The sequence below is a fragment of the Erinaceus europaeus genome, chromosome 12, assembly GCF_950295315.1.
Source record: "Erinaceus europaeus chromosome 12, mEriEur2.1, whole genome shotgun sequence".
Lineage (NCBI taxonomy): Eukaryota > Metazoa > Chordata > Mammalia > Eulipotyphla > Erinaceidae > Erinaceus > Erinaceus europaeus.
In genome coordinates this window covers 15,016,153-15,033,107 of record NC_080173.1, presented here as the reverse complement: position 1 = coordinate 15,033,107, position 16,955 = coordinate 15,016,153, and the positions used below count along the sequence as shown (strand labels likewise).

The window sequence follows — 16,955 nt, the reverse complement described above, 5'->3', positions numbered from 1 at the left end:
TTCTCAGTTCACAGGCCACAGAGGAACAGATGTCAGGCCAGATTTACCCAGTGGGCCATGGATTGCCAAGCCCTGGGCGGGTGGACCAGGAGTCTAGAGACCCCTGTGCAGGGTAAGAAGAGCAGGGAAGCCAGAAAACCCAAGATCAGACTTCCCTGTTCCCCACTCACTTGTTGATCCTCTGACAGGCCCCAATAGCTACACCAATAAGACCAACAGCTGGTCAAGAAGTAAAAGGCAAGGCAGGGCAGTTCTCTCCCAGCTCTGTAGTTGGACAGCTGGTAGGGGGCAAGGTAAATCACTGTTACACTTAAATCAATCTTACCAGTTCCTGTTCCAAAGGACCTGTTCCCAGGTAGAGCGATGCCATCACAACCCGTCTCTTGGCTACTTTTATCTGCCCCTGAAAGAAAAGTAAGTAATTCAAAATCTACATTTTGCAGTTCACTGAGAAAATATAGTCCTTTGGTCTTGGAGGCAAATTAACACTCCAAGCTGAACTATCCTGTATATCTTTACCAATTTGTATTTAAAGCAAACTTTCCAAGAGATATTGATACCCTACCAAGGATCCACAATTCTACTGAAAATATATAGCAGAGGCCAGAGAAGTAAAGGTGTCTGCCTTAGCACGCCCGAGTCCCACATATGGTGTGCCCCTGCTGTGTCTGTCTCTCTGAACTAAATACCAACCCTAAATGAAATGAATGAATGAATGAGTGAATGAATGAATGAATGAATGAATTCCCAGATTAACATTTAAAAATGAAAAAGGTATACTGGGTAAAGGTGTATACCCTTGGGGACAACAACAATTTTATAAATCAACAATTTATAAAATTTTCAATTTCTTTATTTTCAATAAAGAAATACTGAAGTTGGTGGGTGGGGCTAGACAGCATAATGGTTATGCAAAGAGACTCTCATGCCTGAAGCTCCAAGGTCCTAGGTTCAATCCCCTGCACTATCATAAGCCAGAGGTGAGCAGCACTCTGGTAAATAAATAAATAAATACATACATACTGAAGTTGGAAAAAGAAAGCATTCAGGCTGAAGTAAAGAATGATCTAACCCTACACAAGGTAAGAGGCTGCACTGAACACAGGAAACTGACCCGTGTACACTAGCCTGAGGGAACATCCACCAGCATGACTGAGACAAAAGCAACTCGCTGAACGGAAACGCTAGTCAGGCATCCACTTCTCACACCCTCCTGCACACACCTGGACACAAACACCCAGATGTGCCAGGTCAGGAGAAACACACTAAGCTGCTGAGAGCTGGCCCTTAGAAAGAGAGAGACGTCAAAGAAAGGGGTTACCAGCCTGTATGCTCCCCCATCTGCACTGCATCTTATGCAGAAGACAGGTAGTCACAAGGGAATACACAGAGAGAATACAAAATACACCTGAATATATGTTCAAATATGACACCTCTCCCTAGACCAGCTCCAGCCCCGGGGCCAAAACTGACCCACCTAGCAGACCACCCAAACAAGGTGGCCAGGCAGTACCTCCAAAGGTCAAGCTCTGGAAAAGCATACAGAAGAGCAGAATGACAGAAAGCAAGGAGGGGCTACACCCAGTCTACAAGGACACACCAGCAGAGAAAGACCACCACGCAAGGAAGAAACAAAGGAATTCCCTTGGTCTGCTATTTCCTGCTTTGTTATCAACTAAGACAGTGGCTTGTGGGAAAAGTGATTATGAAGACAAAGGAAAGCAAGACCACTCAGCAAGCAAACAGCTCCTCTGAACAGTGCTTTGCTCTGTGTGTGGCTCAAGCCTGCCTCACCACTTGGGAAGAAACTCTGGTGCTATTGCAGTGGCCCCTCTCCCCTCAGCCCTCTCCCTCTCTAGCTGAAGGGGGGAGTTGTTTACTATTGCACCTGGGCCTTCAGCTGTCCCGGACACTGTACTAGACAGAAACCAGCACTGCACTACCTTCTCAGTGAGGTAGTATAGCCCACCCCACCCGACACACACAATATAGTCAGCCTGGTCTCCATCCAGGAGGCAGAAAGGTCTCATCTCTTCTTGCCTTCACAGTCCATGCACAACAAACAGGTGGAGATTCAGTCCATCTGTCATTCATTGGGGTTGATTAAGTCACTAAGATAAACTCTTTTCAAGCTCCTTTTCTCTTCAAGCCAAGGAAAGACTCAAGTGAGAGCAAAGAGCAAACAGGCATCACACGAAGACACACAGGGAAGAGGAGCAAGGATACAGGGGAGTGTCCCCATGCACGTGTATATACACAGAATGTACTGACATGAGTCGGTAGACATGAGTCAGCTCAGTGTGGATCTACAAGGCGACAGGACAAAAGGATAGAGAATATACAAAAACAATCGAAAGAACCAAGAGTTGATGCTGCAGAAGTGACTATCTGCATTTCCTTATAACAGTCAACATTCTGCTTTCTGATCTCACCATACCTGACTTCTAACATCACATTGTTAATATGAACTCAGGGAGCCCGTATTAACATTTAATTAGCACTGGATTACTTCATTCTAATTAGTCTGTTATAACTAGATAAATACCGTGTTGAAAGCTGAGCACCCCCACCCCCAATGCAAAGTCTGGCATCTGTACCAGGAAGACAAGGCACAGATTTTAAAGTCACAGCAAAGAATCTGGATCAGGAGGCCTAGAGCTGGAGGTCCCAATTTCCTAGTCATCTGTTTCTGCCTCTTCACCAAATGGCCAACATGTCTAATCCTACCCCCAGTTCATTACAGTCTGTATTTCCTGTCAATTATATCTACCAAGATGATTCAACTGTGTCCTGGAGCTGTTTTCAGCAGCAAGAGTCTACCATGCTCCAACTAGAAGGAAGCTTGTTTCTTTAGACATCTTTAGCAGGGACGTGTGTGGTCCACAGGCCCTTCTGAACCTCTCTTCAAGTGGTGTGCACGTCAACATGGATGGAAGGAGTCCACCTATACTCAAAAATTGAAACCTAGGACCTGACCTACTCTGAGCTGCTCTACTCCAGACAGCACAATACAACAGAGTTCCTGACACCTCAACTACGCTATCTGTGAAGTTGCAGCCTAATCACCACCACCAGTGTTTCTAGAACATCAGGTGCTTCTGTTCAGGACTAGTCCAACCTTATGCCTCCATACTAATTTGAATGTCTTCACTTCTTCACCAGTCACAACTTACCTTCATGAGCTCAAAAAATTCCCCAGGGGAAGAAAGCACCCTGACATGTGAGCTGGACACACCAAACTCTGGAACCAGGTTTCGAATCCACTGGAACCGGTGCACGCCCTCTGGACACAGGCAGCAGGGTGGGGAAGTGACCTGGGGGATGGTGGGAGACAGCAGAGGAGCCAATAGCAGCCATGGTGACCTGGTCAAAGAGACATACGGAGGGTCACACTTCTCAGTATTTACTCTGAAGCCTCTCTTAGCTACTGGGGCTGGTGCTAGAGGGGATGGCCAATTTTAGATTTTCAAAAATTTTACCTGAGCTCAAGTCAGATTCTGCAAAAGGGTGTTTCCCTCAGTCCTGCTAGTTAAATAGCTAGAGATGCGTCAACACTTGTGGACAAACCCCAAGCTCTACACTGATTCTGTCTAACTCCAAATTTATAGTGGCCATGAGTTAAGTCACAAAAGCCACTGTGTAGTAAGTACTGTCACCCAGCCAGCCCCTACCTCCCAACAAATCCCAAGAATGAGGACACAGCTGAGGGTTGTTAGCCCAGACACTTGTGGTAGGCCCATGATAACAGAGCTTTGATTTAGGGAAGGCTCCCCTCAGCAAAAAAAACTGTTCTCTTTAGTACTTGGATAAGGAGAAGAGCAGAAGCTCTTGAGAAGAGGTTGGGAAAGACGAGGGCATCTCAAAAGGTGCCTGCAGAGATGAGGGTTGCCCCCTTCACCTTCTGTTCTGCTTTGTGTCCCTTCACACAGCCTGGGGGAGTGGGGGTCACTCTATGGAAGGAAAGCAAGTTGGCAGTAAGCATAGCCCTGACAGTGAGTCACATCTCTGCAGCCAGGACTACAGTCTCAGGGGATGGGAGAGGGACGGGAAAAACACACACACACACACACACACACACACACAAACACTCTTACTCTCCCTCTCCCTCTCCCTCTCTCTCATAATCTCCATTCCAACAAAGAACAGTAGGAAACCCTCTTCAGTGTGTGATGGTCTAGCGCAGACTCAGGGAAAGGACACTTAAGCTCTCCAAGGCCTGAAAGGCTACAGATTCCAGGAAGATGATTTCATTTATTTGCTCATGATAAAGTGCTGAATCGTTTCAGAGTTTGTAAATGTCCTGAACAGATGCCAGATGACCCAAAGCTGTGCTTCCCAGAAAGCCCACTTGTCCGTCAAAGCCCATTCATGGCTATGAACTTGAGTCAAGGGACTCCTAGGTCCTGGGAAGTTGGAGACAGGCTGCAGACTAGCCAGGGTAGAGGAGGGAAAGCAGCTATCCTCACTGTCTGTAAAGAGGTGCTGGGTTCGCAGCCTGCCCCTTGCTCTGGCTTCCAGGTAGTGGACAGCAACTAGTCAATGAAAGGCCTGGATGTATAGACCAGGGGTTGCTGTCCCAGTTTCCCAAACTATAGGCAATGGCCCTGCTGTGTTCAAGGCTAACTTGGAAAGAGAAGGAAAGATCCTTTAGTCCAATGGAAAACCACCAGACAGTGGGGAAGTTAAACAGCAATCTATCAATGTAAAGCCCCTGGGGGGGGGGGGGGGCTGAAGTCTACTATTCATTATTTAAACATGTCTGCTTGAGGTGGAAAATCCCAAAGCAGCAGGTCAACTCATCTCCCAGTACACAGCACCCCTCTCTTCTCAGACCAAATAACAAAGACCCTGGGCATCACCTGGCACCCCAGCCCATGCAGGCAGGCCTCAGGAATCCTTCTTAGGAGCCAAAAGGAAGATGAGGAAACTCCTTCTTGGCACACAGAAACTCAGGAAAGGGTAAGTGCCAACCCAGGCCCCAATCCAAGCTATCATCTGAGCACCTACGAAGTACTGTAGAGGGAACAAAAGAGGGGCCAGGCAGGGCTGGGGTACCCACAAACAAAGTCCACCACAGTCGACGGAGATCAACGAGAGAGAAAACACCAAAAGAGCTTACAGAGTGGCGATGCTCTGGGCAAGCACCTGCGGCGATCAGCCGGTGGAACTGGCAAGTGGGGCGAGTGGAGGGGCTTTCCACCCTTGAATGGGTTCTGGAACCCAGCAGGACGGGAGAGGGAAGGGACAGGCAGTGTTTCAGAGGGCTAGGTGTGAACACCTTACAAAGTGACAAGTAACAAAGGGAACTGGGGAGACAGCATAATGGTTATGAAAAAGCCTTTCAAGCCGGAGGCTCTGAGGTTCCAGGTTCAATCCCCACCACCACCATAAGCCAGAACTGAGCAGTGTTTCTTTCTTTCAATATCTTTCCCTCTGTATCTACTCTTTCTCATTAAAATAAAATAAATAAATAATAAATAAGTAACAAGGGGAGGGAGGAGATAACACAAGGGTTCTGCAAAGAGACTCTCATGCCTGAGGTTCCAAAATCCCAGGTTCAATCTCCTTCACCACCACAAGCCAGAGCTGAGCAGTGCTCTGGTAAAAAAAAAATAGATAAATCAGCTCCCCACCTGCAGGGGAGTCGCTTCACAAGCAGTGAAGCAGGTCTGCAGGTGTCTTTCTCTCCCCCTCTCTGTCTTCCCCTCCTCTCTCCATTTCTCCGTCCTAACAATGACAACATCAATAACAACAATAGTAACTACAAGAACAATGAAAAACAACAAGGGCAACAAAAGGGAAAATAAATAAATATAAAAATTAAAGGGAGCCAGGCGGTAGCGCAGCGGGTTAAGCACAGGTGGCACAAAACGTAAGGACCGGCATAAGGATCCCAGTTCGAGCCCCCGGCTCCCCACCTGCAGAGGAGTCGCTTCACAGGTGGTGAAGCAGGTCTGCAGGTGTCTGTCTTTCTCTCCCCCTCTCTGTCTTCCCCTCCTCTCTCCCTTTCTCTCTGTACTACCCAACAATGACATCAATCATAATTACAACAATAAAACAACAAGAGCAACAAAAGGAAATAAATAATAAATATTTTTAAAATCTTTTAAAAAATTAAAAATAGATAAATAAATAAATAATATTAATAAGAATAACAACAGGGAAAAGGAAACCATTCTGAGCAAGCACTTAGAGCCTACAAAGACTCAAGGTCACCTCTATCCTACCCAGAACAGGAGTTGGGGCAGGTTGGGGCACTCCCAGCCACCTTGGGCAGGTCCTCTCCTGCCAGGCATCGTTCCCTGGGAATGTTCCACCAGGGCCTCCATCCAAAACTTGTTGAGAGCTTTTTTATGTTGGCTTCCTGTTTAATCTGTATACTGACAGGTTTATTTTTGTTAGAGAGGAGAAGGAGCTAAAAGCCAATTAGGGCTCAGGGATTCATTGTGGAGAAGACCCAACCCTCAAGAGGCAATCTGATCGACTCAAAGAGGAAGGGGCTTTGAGAGGGAGCAAAGTGCTTCCACAAGCCCCACAGACACAGCACGGGCTGGGAGGTCTCACCCAGGGTGGCAACACCCAACCTCACTAGAGCCCTCACCCAGCTCCATTCTACACTCTAGGTGCTGCTGCTTCTCAGAAGCCTGCACACGGTCCATTTATTCTTTCACTTCAGCCATAAGCTAGGGGGAGGGGAGGGGAGGGGTTAGTTCCCGCTTTCCACCATGGAGCTCCTGGGGATCTTCTCCGAAGAGCTTTCTCCCCAGCTAGCAGCAGCCCTAGCTACAGGGTAATCCCGATCCCTGGGGGCTGACCACCTGCACAATCAATTCCCCTCCCTCCAGAGAGGTTTCCTGAGAAACCACACGTCACAAAACCTACCCCCTCTGCCCCAGAAGCAAGAAAGCAAGGAGCTGTGGTTTCTCTACTAAAAAAAAAAAAAAGCAGAGCTCTAGCACTCACTATTTAGAGAACTTAAGCACACACACAGTTTCCACATCTAGACTGGGGCTCCCCATTCATCTCCCTAGAAACCATCTCGCTCCCAGTCTAGTTGTGGGAGGTGGAAGTGGTAGGTGGCCAGACAGCAAGGTTCTGCGACTCGATGGGGCCCAACCGTCCTCCAGAACACCGGGAGCAGCATTCACACTCGGGCAGCAGCGGAGGCAGCAACAACTAGCAGTCCAATGCCATATTAAGCCTGTCACCCGAAAAGTGAAGTGGGACAGACATCCTCTCCAGTCACCCACAGGACACCTGACTCTGGGTAAAGGTTTAGTCATGTGATTTAAGGTTCCCTGTGGCCTCCACAGATAACTTCCCTGAACTGGGGAGCAGGCTGGGTCTGAGTACTGAGGACTCCAGAGCTGGGGGGTGAAAGGCTGCAACCTTAGGAAGAGGGCAGGGAGGGCAGTTTCTCCCACCACCTCTAGAAGGTACCCACACAGGAACTGCCTTGACTAGGGAGATCAAAAATTGGGCTTCTTGCCCCTGAGCTCGTGCTGTGGGGTCACCCCCAAGGCAGTCTGGCTTGGGTCTAGACAGAATGATGCACCACCCCCTTCCATCCCTGATGGCAGTGGGCCTGGAGCACAGGGCAGTCAGTCAGGCAAAAGGCAAGAGCTGGGAGTCAGGCAGTAGAGCAGAGGGTTAAGCGCAGGTGGCCCAAAGCACAAGGACCAGCATAAGGATCCCGGTTCGAGCCCCTGGCTCCCCACCTGCAGGGGAGTTGCTTCACAAACGGTGAAGCAGGTCTGCAGGTGTCTTTCTCTCCCCCTCTCTGTCTTCCCCTCCTCTCTCCATTTCTCTCTGTCCTATCCAACGACGACGACATCAAAAATAACTACAATAGAGCAAGGGCAACAAAAGGGAATAAATAAATATTAAAATTTTTTTTAATTTAAAAAAGACGAGCCTGGGTGGCTGTGGGACATAGCAATTCAGAAAGAAGCTGGGAACAGGGAAGAGAGCATTCCTCCTTTAGTTCCATTCCACCCAGCACTCTGAAGCTGGGTGTGTGCCATGGAAAGACTATTTCCCCCCGCGCAGGAATTCGCAACGTCAGCCTGGAGGTCCCCTGAGTTTCATGTGGCCCGTCTGGGGAGACAGAAACTCGCATGTCGGTCTCCACCCCACCTCAACACACCCCTGCCCCTCCTCGACACCATCACAGGACAAAGGTCTGCTTCCCCGAAACCACAGTGCTGAGTGTCATCTCCTATGCTTGTGACACTTCCACAGAAGGCTGATTCGTAATTTTTCAAAATAAGGTAGATGGGCCCCTGGACAAAGAACACAGTGATCCTGGAGGGTCTTCCTGGGTGCTGAGCACAAATCCAGAGAGAGAGCAGGGTTCTGCGTATCCTACCTGGGGCACTGACTAAATGTTCCTTTCTGGGACTCAAGAGTCATGGTCCAAAAGCCCACTAGGTCTTCTGGAACTAGAAGATAAGATTTGCGGTACCAATCCTATGGCTTGGATTGCGTCCAGATCTGTACAGATGATGATGATGATTATGATGATGATAGGAAGAGGAGCAGCAGGAGGAAGGAGTTTTCAAAAGAAACTGAACTCTCTAGATTGTATTATTTTCAGAAACTACTTTTTAAGAAAAGTCCCTGTCCCCCTCAGTCTTACGCACCTAAATGTAAAATATCAAGCTGGTGAGGGGGAAAAAAAAAAGTCATAGTCATAACACTTCCTACGAAAGGCTCAAGAAACTACACGATGGTACCGTACTTCCTGCAGCCCTGGCAGCAGGCAGCCCTTCCTGACTAAGGCAAGACCTCAACCCCAGTAAGGGAAATGAGTGTGAATTCCTGTAGGTTGCAACAGACCAAAGGCCTGCTGGGCATCTCTAAGAAGCACGCAGTAGAAACAAAACCCACACCTGGCCCCCCTGCCGCCCAGCCGGCTCTCCTCAAGGTTTGCCCAGAAAGAAATCAATACATGTAAAGGCCAGGAATCTAAAAAATAGGCCTGGCCCACAACACATCTTAGGTAGTCAAATGCATCAGGCATGTCAGAGTATGTGCCAGGAAGCCATGTGCTACTAACCCAAAAGGTAAAGAACCTTCCACCAGCCTGATTTCCAGTAGTCTTGAGGTCTCCATGTGCACTCACTAGATCACGTGTTTGTTTACACGTGGACTGTCTAGCAGAACACAAATCCCAGGCTTGTAGCTCCAGTTATCTCCAGGTGCCAGCTGAGTAATCCCGCCCGCCTAACTTATCCCCAGCTGCAATGTGCTGGAGCACCGGGGCTAACAGTGACAAGGCTACAACTGAAGGCAGTCAGCTGTAAACCTTTGGCTTATTCCCTCTAAGAGTACACATGAATTATTGGGGTACTAACCTTTGATGCTGAAGATTCCCTTTTGACAAACTGTGCTGCTAGAAATAAACCCAGAGATGGCTCTCATGAAAAAGGGGGGCTGGGACTGTCCCCCCACCCCAAGTTAGACAACAACAACAAAGTCATTTCTAGAGTTCTTATGGCCCCTCAGTATAAACTCTTACGACGGTGAACACATATGTGCTAACTTGCCCTTACAACGGAAGGACGGTCTGCCGATGGACTGTATCTCTCTTCTCACTCAGGGGAGTTAGGGCCCCGTTCTTGTAACAAGCACACAAACCGGAACAGAGAAAACAGAACCTGAGTTTCAGGAATACACACTTTCCTATACATATGGCACAAACTGAACATTATTATTTTTTTAAATCATAGGAAAGTCATATTTCCTTGTATGGAAGAAAAACTCAAAATTAGGAACTAATACCTTCTTGACACATTTCTAAAAGAAAACCAGAAAGGACACATTTCCCACTCTCACCCCACTCCAAATAACAAGTCTGTCATCTGATGACTCCAGTGAACTTTCTCAGTTGTTTTTTCCTCTCCTGAGCATCAGTCCTGCCACAGTGGGTGCTGAACGCCTCCAATTGAATGTACCTGGCCACTAATGACCAAGCAAGCAGGCCCTCAACCTGCCACACCACCAGAAGCACGGCTACCCTGCAGCAGCCTCCCACCAGAGCTGATTCTGATCCCACCCACTCCACTCTCCTGACCCTGGCTTCCTTGGCATAAGCTCTACCAATTCAGGTCTAGACCAGATCAACAAGAAATTATACATGTAGTTATTAGAGCTTGGGTCCCTGGGCCTCTGCCCAGAACATTGGCTTGTTCCTAACTCCCTCTCCCTCTCTCCCCTACTCCACACCCATCAGCTCCTAGAAATAGTTTGTGTACCTGGGGGACCTCAGAACTGCCTTCTGCTATAACCGCAATCATCAGCCCAGGTCACTCACTGTCCCTGAACACCCACTACGTCATTCCTTCATGCGGCCTACTGTTTGTGCCCCCTCTAAAACACAGCTCCTAGATCACCTCCACCATGAAGCTCTGTGACCTCCAGATGTTCTTCTTAGGGTCAACCACAACTTACTATCTTACTTTCATAGTTTATGGGTCTGTGTATTTTGAACTTAAGGGTTATGTCTGTCTCTTGGGTTCTAAGCACAGCCCAGCATGAATAAATTAAGCCAAAAAATCATAAAGATGAGTTACCATCAAAAAAAGAAAATGCCTGAATAGTTTTTCTAGATCACTAATCAAAAATGGTTTTGCGTGGAGCTGCCTGTCAGTGGAACTGTTTCTACATAGAAAATGAAACCACAGCAGGAAAGGGATAGTTAGCTCCCTCCCACCACTGCTCTTGACAGTTACAAGGATTCACCAGCCACTCCAACGTTGAGTCACGTTGGCAAGTAAAGTCTACACAATAACTCAAGTTCATGACTACACAGAACTATTATCATTGAATCAATGATTAGAGTTACAAGAAACCACATCATTCGGGGAATGGAGAACTGGGAGGTGTTGCTGAAGAATGGGGAAGAAATGAAAGTCAGCAACCAACAGAGGGTGAATGGCCATGAGTAACCCCCAAAAAATCAAGGCCACAGAAAAAAGAGGGGGGAGAGGGGACGGGACCTCCTTAAGGGCACATATTACCATGCACAAGACCAGGGTTCAAGCCCTCAGCCCCCATCTGCAGGAGGGAAGCTTCACAAGCAGTGAAGCAGTGCTGCAGGTGTCTCTCTATCCCATTCTATCCCCTCCTCTGTTTCTCTCTGTCCTGTCAAATTAAATGAAGTTTAAAAAAATCTTTAGGGGGTCAGATGGTAGCGCAACGGGTTAAGCGCATGTGGCACAAAGCGCAAGGACTGTTGTAAGGATCCAGTTTGAGCCCCCGGCTCCCCATCTGCAGGGGAGTCGCTTCACAGGCGGTGAAGCAGGTCTGCAGGTGTCTATCTTTCTCTCCCCTCTCTGTCTTCCCCTCCTCTCTCCATTTCTCTCTGTACTATTCAACAGCAACAATAATAGCAATAAAACAAGGGCAACAAAAGGGAAAATAAATAATAATAATAATAACAACAACAATAATAAAATCTTTAAGAAAGAAACTACAAACTGACTTAGGAAAATAAAGAGATCAGAAACCAATGGTATTAACAACAATAAACAACAAGGATAACAAAAGGGAAAAAATAGCCTTCAGGAACAGTGGATTATAGTGCTGGCACCGAGCCCCAGCAATAACCCTGGAGGCAAAAGAAAAAAAAAGTCGTCAATGGTATTATATTAATACTGATAAAAGCATTTATAACTTTAGTATAGCAAATATACTTTAAAACACAAACTTCTGACATTTTTGTTCGTTTTAACTGTTGACTCAGAAGTAATGGTCTGGTTTCGTGTCTGTGTTTTCACTAATATTATTTAGAAAGTGTGTTTTTACTAATATTATTTAGCAAGTGTGTGTGTGTGTGTGTGTGTGTGTGTGTGTGTGTGTGTGTGTTCACTAATATTATTTAGCAAGTGGACTTTCCAAAATCAATCAACGCTATCCCCACTGTGACAGAGGTTAGCTCAGCAAGCAAAAAGCACTCCCTGCATGTCTGAGGCCCCAGGTTGACCCAGGCACCACATGCAACGCAACAGTGCTTTAGTCTCTCAAAGTGAAAGTATCTTTTAAAATAAATAAGTAAAACTATCCCCATCTGCCCCATTCCCAAAAAAGGCACTAAAGAAAAATGTTTTTTAAATATTTATTTATTCCCTTTTGTTGCCCTTGTTTTATTGTTGCAGTTATTATTGTTGTCATTGTTGGATAGGACAGAGAAATGGAAAGAGGAGCGAAAGACAGAGAGGGGGAGAGAAAGACAGACTGCTTGTGAAGCGACTCCCCTGCAGGTGGGGAGCCGGGGGCTCGAACCGGGATCCTTATGCTGGTGCTTGTGCTTTGCGCCACCTGCGCTTAACCCGCTGTGCTACAGCCCGACTCCCTTTTTTTTTTTTTAAAAAAAAAAGGACTTGTGGAGATTACCCCAACATCCTTTAGTAAACCATCCCAATGTTAAATGATGAAATACTTCTTGAGTAAACACTTAAAAGGAAATGACAAAGTCAACGAGATATCTCATCTTTGAGAACAGAACTTATTTAAAGATTTACTTATTTTTTTATTTTTATTTATTTATTCCCTTTTGTTGCCCTTGTTTTATTGTTGTGGTTATTACTGTTGTTATTGATGTCGTTGTTGTTGGATAGCACAGATAGAAATGGAGAGAGGAGTCTACGGCCATAGCACCCTGAACACGCCCGATCTTGTCTGATCTCGGAAGCTAAGCAGGGTCGGGCCTGGTTAGTACTTGGATGGGAGAAATGGAGAGAGGAGGGAAAGACAGAGGGGGAGAGAAAGCCACTTGTGAAGTGGCTCCTCTGTAGGTGGGGAGCCGGGGGCTCAAACCAGGATCCTTATACCGGTCCTTGCACTTTGTGCCACATGTGCTTAACCTGCTGCGCTACTGCCCAACTCCCAAGATTTACTTATTTTATGGCATATGTAGTTCTCGGGATCAAAGCTGGTGTGATCTCAATATATAAGTCCCATCCTTTCCCAGCTAAGCCACCTTTCTATCCAAAGGACTTTTTCTTTTGAAATTTTTAAGCCAAATTTCTCCAGGGTGTGGGGGGAGGGTGATGTCAGAATCTAGAACTGTAGAACTGCCTGTACCCACTAGAATGAGCTGGGTTGTGCCAAGTACCAATCATAAACAATGGGGCTGCCACCTTTTCTATTCCTTCTGCTCCCACTAGGTTCACTGATGTGAAACTAGTCATCTGATCAGTGAGTTTCCAAGAGTTCTGTGCTCTCCTAATTGACTTTTTTTTTTTTAAGCTGGGGCCTTGTGCATACACAATTTCACTGCTCCAGGCTTCTTTTTCATTCAGAGACAGCGACTAAAAGAGACTCCAGCTTTTCCTCCAGGGTCATAGCACCTCCCAAACTTGAACCTTAGCCAAATACCCAGTAAGGCACATGCCTACCCAGTGAGTTCTCTGGCCCTGCAATGAATCTTCCCCCAGGCCCCTCACCTCCACCTCCACCCCTACCCCCCAGTGAAGGCTTCACACATGCACTATTGCACTGCTGCTGGGTCAACTTTTTCATTCTTTTTATTTCAGATGGAGAAACAGAGACAGCAATAAAGAAGACATACAGGGCTGGGTGGTGGCACAACTGGTTGAGCACACATGTTGCAATGCTCAAGAACCAGGGTTCGAGCCCCCACTGCCCACCTGCAGGTAGAAAGCTTCCTGAGTGGTGAAGCAGTGCTGCAGGTGTCTCTCTGTGTCTCTATCACCCCCTACCCTCTCAATTTCTGGCATCTCTATCCAATAAATAAAGATAATAATAAAAAGAAGACATACCATAGCACTGGAGGCCCCCCCCCACTTTCATGTGGTGTGCCCTAGTCGGCTGTATAGCAAAGGCATGTACCCTACCAAGTGAGCTATCTTCCTGTCTCTGCCCTGATAATATCACCTGAAAGTTCCTCCTAAGTCACAACTGATTTTTTTTTTTTTTTTAGATTTTATTTATTTATTGAGAAACAGGAGGAGAGAGAAAGAGCCAGACATCACTCTGGTACGTGTGCTGCTAGGGATTGAACTCAGGACCTCATGCTTGAGAGTCCAATGCTTTATCCACTGTGCCACTTCCCGGACCACCACAGTTGAATTTTTGCTGAGAATTTCCCACAATTCAGTAGAGTAACAGGTTCCTACCCATACCTGAAAGCTGCACTCATGATGGGCAGATCTCTAGAACGATGGCCTTGAAGTCAAATCTCACCCAAAGAGCCCAGAGAAAAACCTGAGACAACTGCAAACCTTACAAAAGGATGCAGTTCTAAAGGTTCTGGTCGGGGCAGAGAGTACATAGTACAATGGTTGTGCAAAGAGACTCTCCCACCTGAGGCTCCAAAGTCCCAGGTTCAGTCCCCTACACCACCCTAAGCCAGAGGTGAACACAGTGCTCTGGTAAGAAATAAATAAATAAATAAATAAATGTTCTAGTTATTCATTTGTTTGAAGGGTCACATGCAAGACCTGAGCCAATCTACCAAGAAAACCACTGGACACTTCTTTTTTTTGTTTGTTTTTGTTTTTTTTCCTGGTATTAGCAATAGCAGTAAGGCCCCACGGTCAGCATGTTCTTGGCAAATGTTTACTCTGAAAGACCACGGCCTGAACAAGTTGCTTCAAAGCCTACTTCACCATTTATTTACGTAACTCACTGCAGTACTTTTCCAGGACATGGGCCCTTTGAAAAGTGTCAAAGGGGGTTCGAGTGGTTCCTCTTCCCTTGCCTGAGTGCTACTGACTCAGGATTGCTTCACAGCCCTTCTCTCCGGCAGGATGTGAGGGATGAATGCTGCTCGGCACAGAATCCCAGCAGGGCTGATTCACCACCCACCCTCCGCCCCTGCCAGTCACCTCGCAGTCAAGATTTACTTGAAGAAAAGACCCCTCCGCACCCAGACACAGGCGCTCAGCCTCGGGGGCCTGCGTGAAGCCCCGCAGCCTCCCTCCCCTCGGCAGGCAAACAGAGCTGCCCCACGGCTCCCGGGGCGCAGAGCGGCCAGGCCCAGCTGCCCCCAGCACGGCCAGGGCGGCAGGGCGGCAGGGCGGCGGCCCGCAGCGAGGCCCGGCGGGCGGGCGGTCACCCCGCAGCCCCGCAGCCCCGCAGCCCCGCCGGGGAGAGGACCCAGCCCTTGGAGGGAAGGGGCGTGGGACACGGCGGGCCGGGCTCGCCCGCAACCCCGCCGCCCGGCTCACCTCCGGCGCCCGCGGTCCCGGTTCCGGGTCAGGCGGTCGGACAAACGGCCCAGGAGCGCGGCGAGCCCGGGTCGTCCCGGCAAGAGGCCCAGCAGTCGCCTCCAGAACACCGGCCCCGCCACCGCCGCCGCCATGGAGACTCGCCGCTTCCGCTTCCGGTGCGCAACAACTTTATTGACAACGACGCGCACGGACACGCGGCGGCGCGCGCTGGCCTCCCCGCTGCTGCTCAGCCTCAGTTTCCCCTTCCCCGGCACGTGTGCGCACGCGGGGTGGCCTAGGAGGTAGCGGGGGAGGGGGCCTCATCTTCAAGCGGAAGCTGTCGGGTTCACGCTGCACCTGAAAGGAGGGGCGCCGTCGCCGGAGATGCGCGTGAAGTTGGTGGGTGGCTGGGTACAGCTGACTCCCAAAAATGGGAGTCAAAGAATACGAAAAATCCTCGCCGGACTGAGGTGGGGTCTTTTCTCACCTGGCCAGCCCCGGGTCTGCAGCTCCGAGCACGAGCAGATCTGTGCACGCAGCCCCGCCCCTTGCAGGAGCTGTTCTGTCAACCCACGTGGGGCAACGAGGGCCCCTCTGTCCCCTGATGAATCCGGAATGCATGCTGTGACCTCCCCCAGTGCTGCTCTATGGGCACGGAGGCTAAGGAGCTCATCCCTATAACCAGGGGAAACTTGCAGCACCCTGAGAAGCAGGAGAGATGGTTCTGATCTGTAACACGTGACTCTGGTGTACTTACAAGGTCTGAAACTTGGAAACTGAAAAAGTTACAAGATATTATCAGCTTCTACTTATCCCAGGGAGGGCCTTACGAGATTAAAAGGATAAGGAAGCACCAGATAACACCAGAACACACCAAGTTCATGGCTACCAAGTGATAAATGGTACCAACCAAGCCAATTGCACATTCCCAACAAAAATGTTCATCTTCGGCCCAGGAGGTGGTGCAGTGGATAAAAATGTTCATCTTCGAGTTTTTCAGAATATCAAATATGTGGAAGCATCACTATGTGGATAGGCCATGCATCAATTAAAGGCGGGTGGTGGTGGCACACTCGGTTAAGTGCACATATCAGCCAGCATAGGCAAGGATCCAGGTTGGAACCCCCATTCCCACCTGCAGAAAGGCCTCTTCAGGAGCAGTAAAGCAGGTCTGTAGGCGTCTATCTTTCTCTTTCCCTCTCTATCTCCCCTTCTCTCTCAATTTCTCTCTGTCCTGTCAAGTCAAATAAAGTAGAAAGAATGGAAAAAGTGGCTTCCAGAAGCCATAGATTCCTAGTGCCCACACCAAGCCCCAGTGATCAACCTGGAGGAAATAAATAAGGGAGAATTTTGATCTAGAGGAATGTTTAATGATATTAAGTGTAAAATCCAAATTTCCTAGAGGAGTATACAGATTACATAATGTTAAAAATTGGAAAGAGACAGGCAGGGAAATAACTCAAACTAGTAGAGTATGGGACTTGAATGTGATTTGATCCCCATCTTTGCATGTGCCAGGTGGTGCTCTGGCATCTTTCTTTCATGTGAAACTCCCTCTACCTCACATAAAATAAATAAGAAGTAAATCTTGAGGGCTGGACGGCAGCACAACAGGTTAAGCATACATGGCACAAAGCACAAGGACCCGAATAAGGATCCTAGTTTGAGCCCCGGCTCCCCACCTGTTGGGGCGTTGCTTCACAAGCGGTGAAACAGATCTGCAGGTGTCTTTCTCTCCTCCTCTCTATCTTCCCTTCCTCTCTCGATTTCTCTTTGTCA

At 48.1% G+C, this 16,955-nt stretch overlaps 1 protein-coding gene across 8 annotated transcripts in view; it reads right to left on the bottom strand.

The window, feature by feature from the left end:
* PGS1 (phosphatidylglycerophosphate synthase 1) overlaps window positions 1-15,716 on the bottom strand; it is a 46,976-nt gene extending 31,260 nt beyond the window's left edge. For 2 of the 8 annotated variants that reach the window (XR_009552952.1, XM_060202851.1), the window contains exons 1-3: window positions 15,195-15,715; window positions 3,174-3,363; window positions 326-403 (exon numbers count right to left, since the gene is read on the bottom strand). Coding sequence is in view for 3 of the 8 variants with exons in the window: in XM_060202851.1 (XP_060058834.1) it covers window positions 326-403; window positions 3,174-3,363; window positions 15,195-15,328 (402 nt within the window). In the remaining 5 variants the exon portion in view is untranslated. Of the gene's footprint in view, window positions 1-325; window positions 404-3,173; window positions 3,364-15,194 lie in introns of all 8 variants that reach the window. The other 6 variants (XR_009552950.1, XR_009552949.1, XR_009552953.1 and 3 more) reach the window with 5 other exon arrangements.
* Between the last annotated feature and the right edge of the window lie 1,239 nt (window positions 15,717-16,955).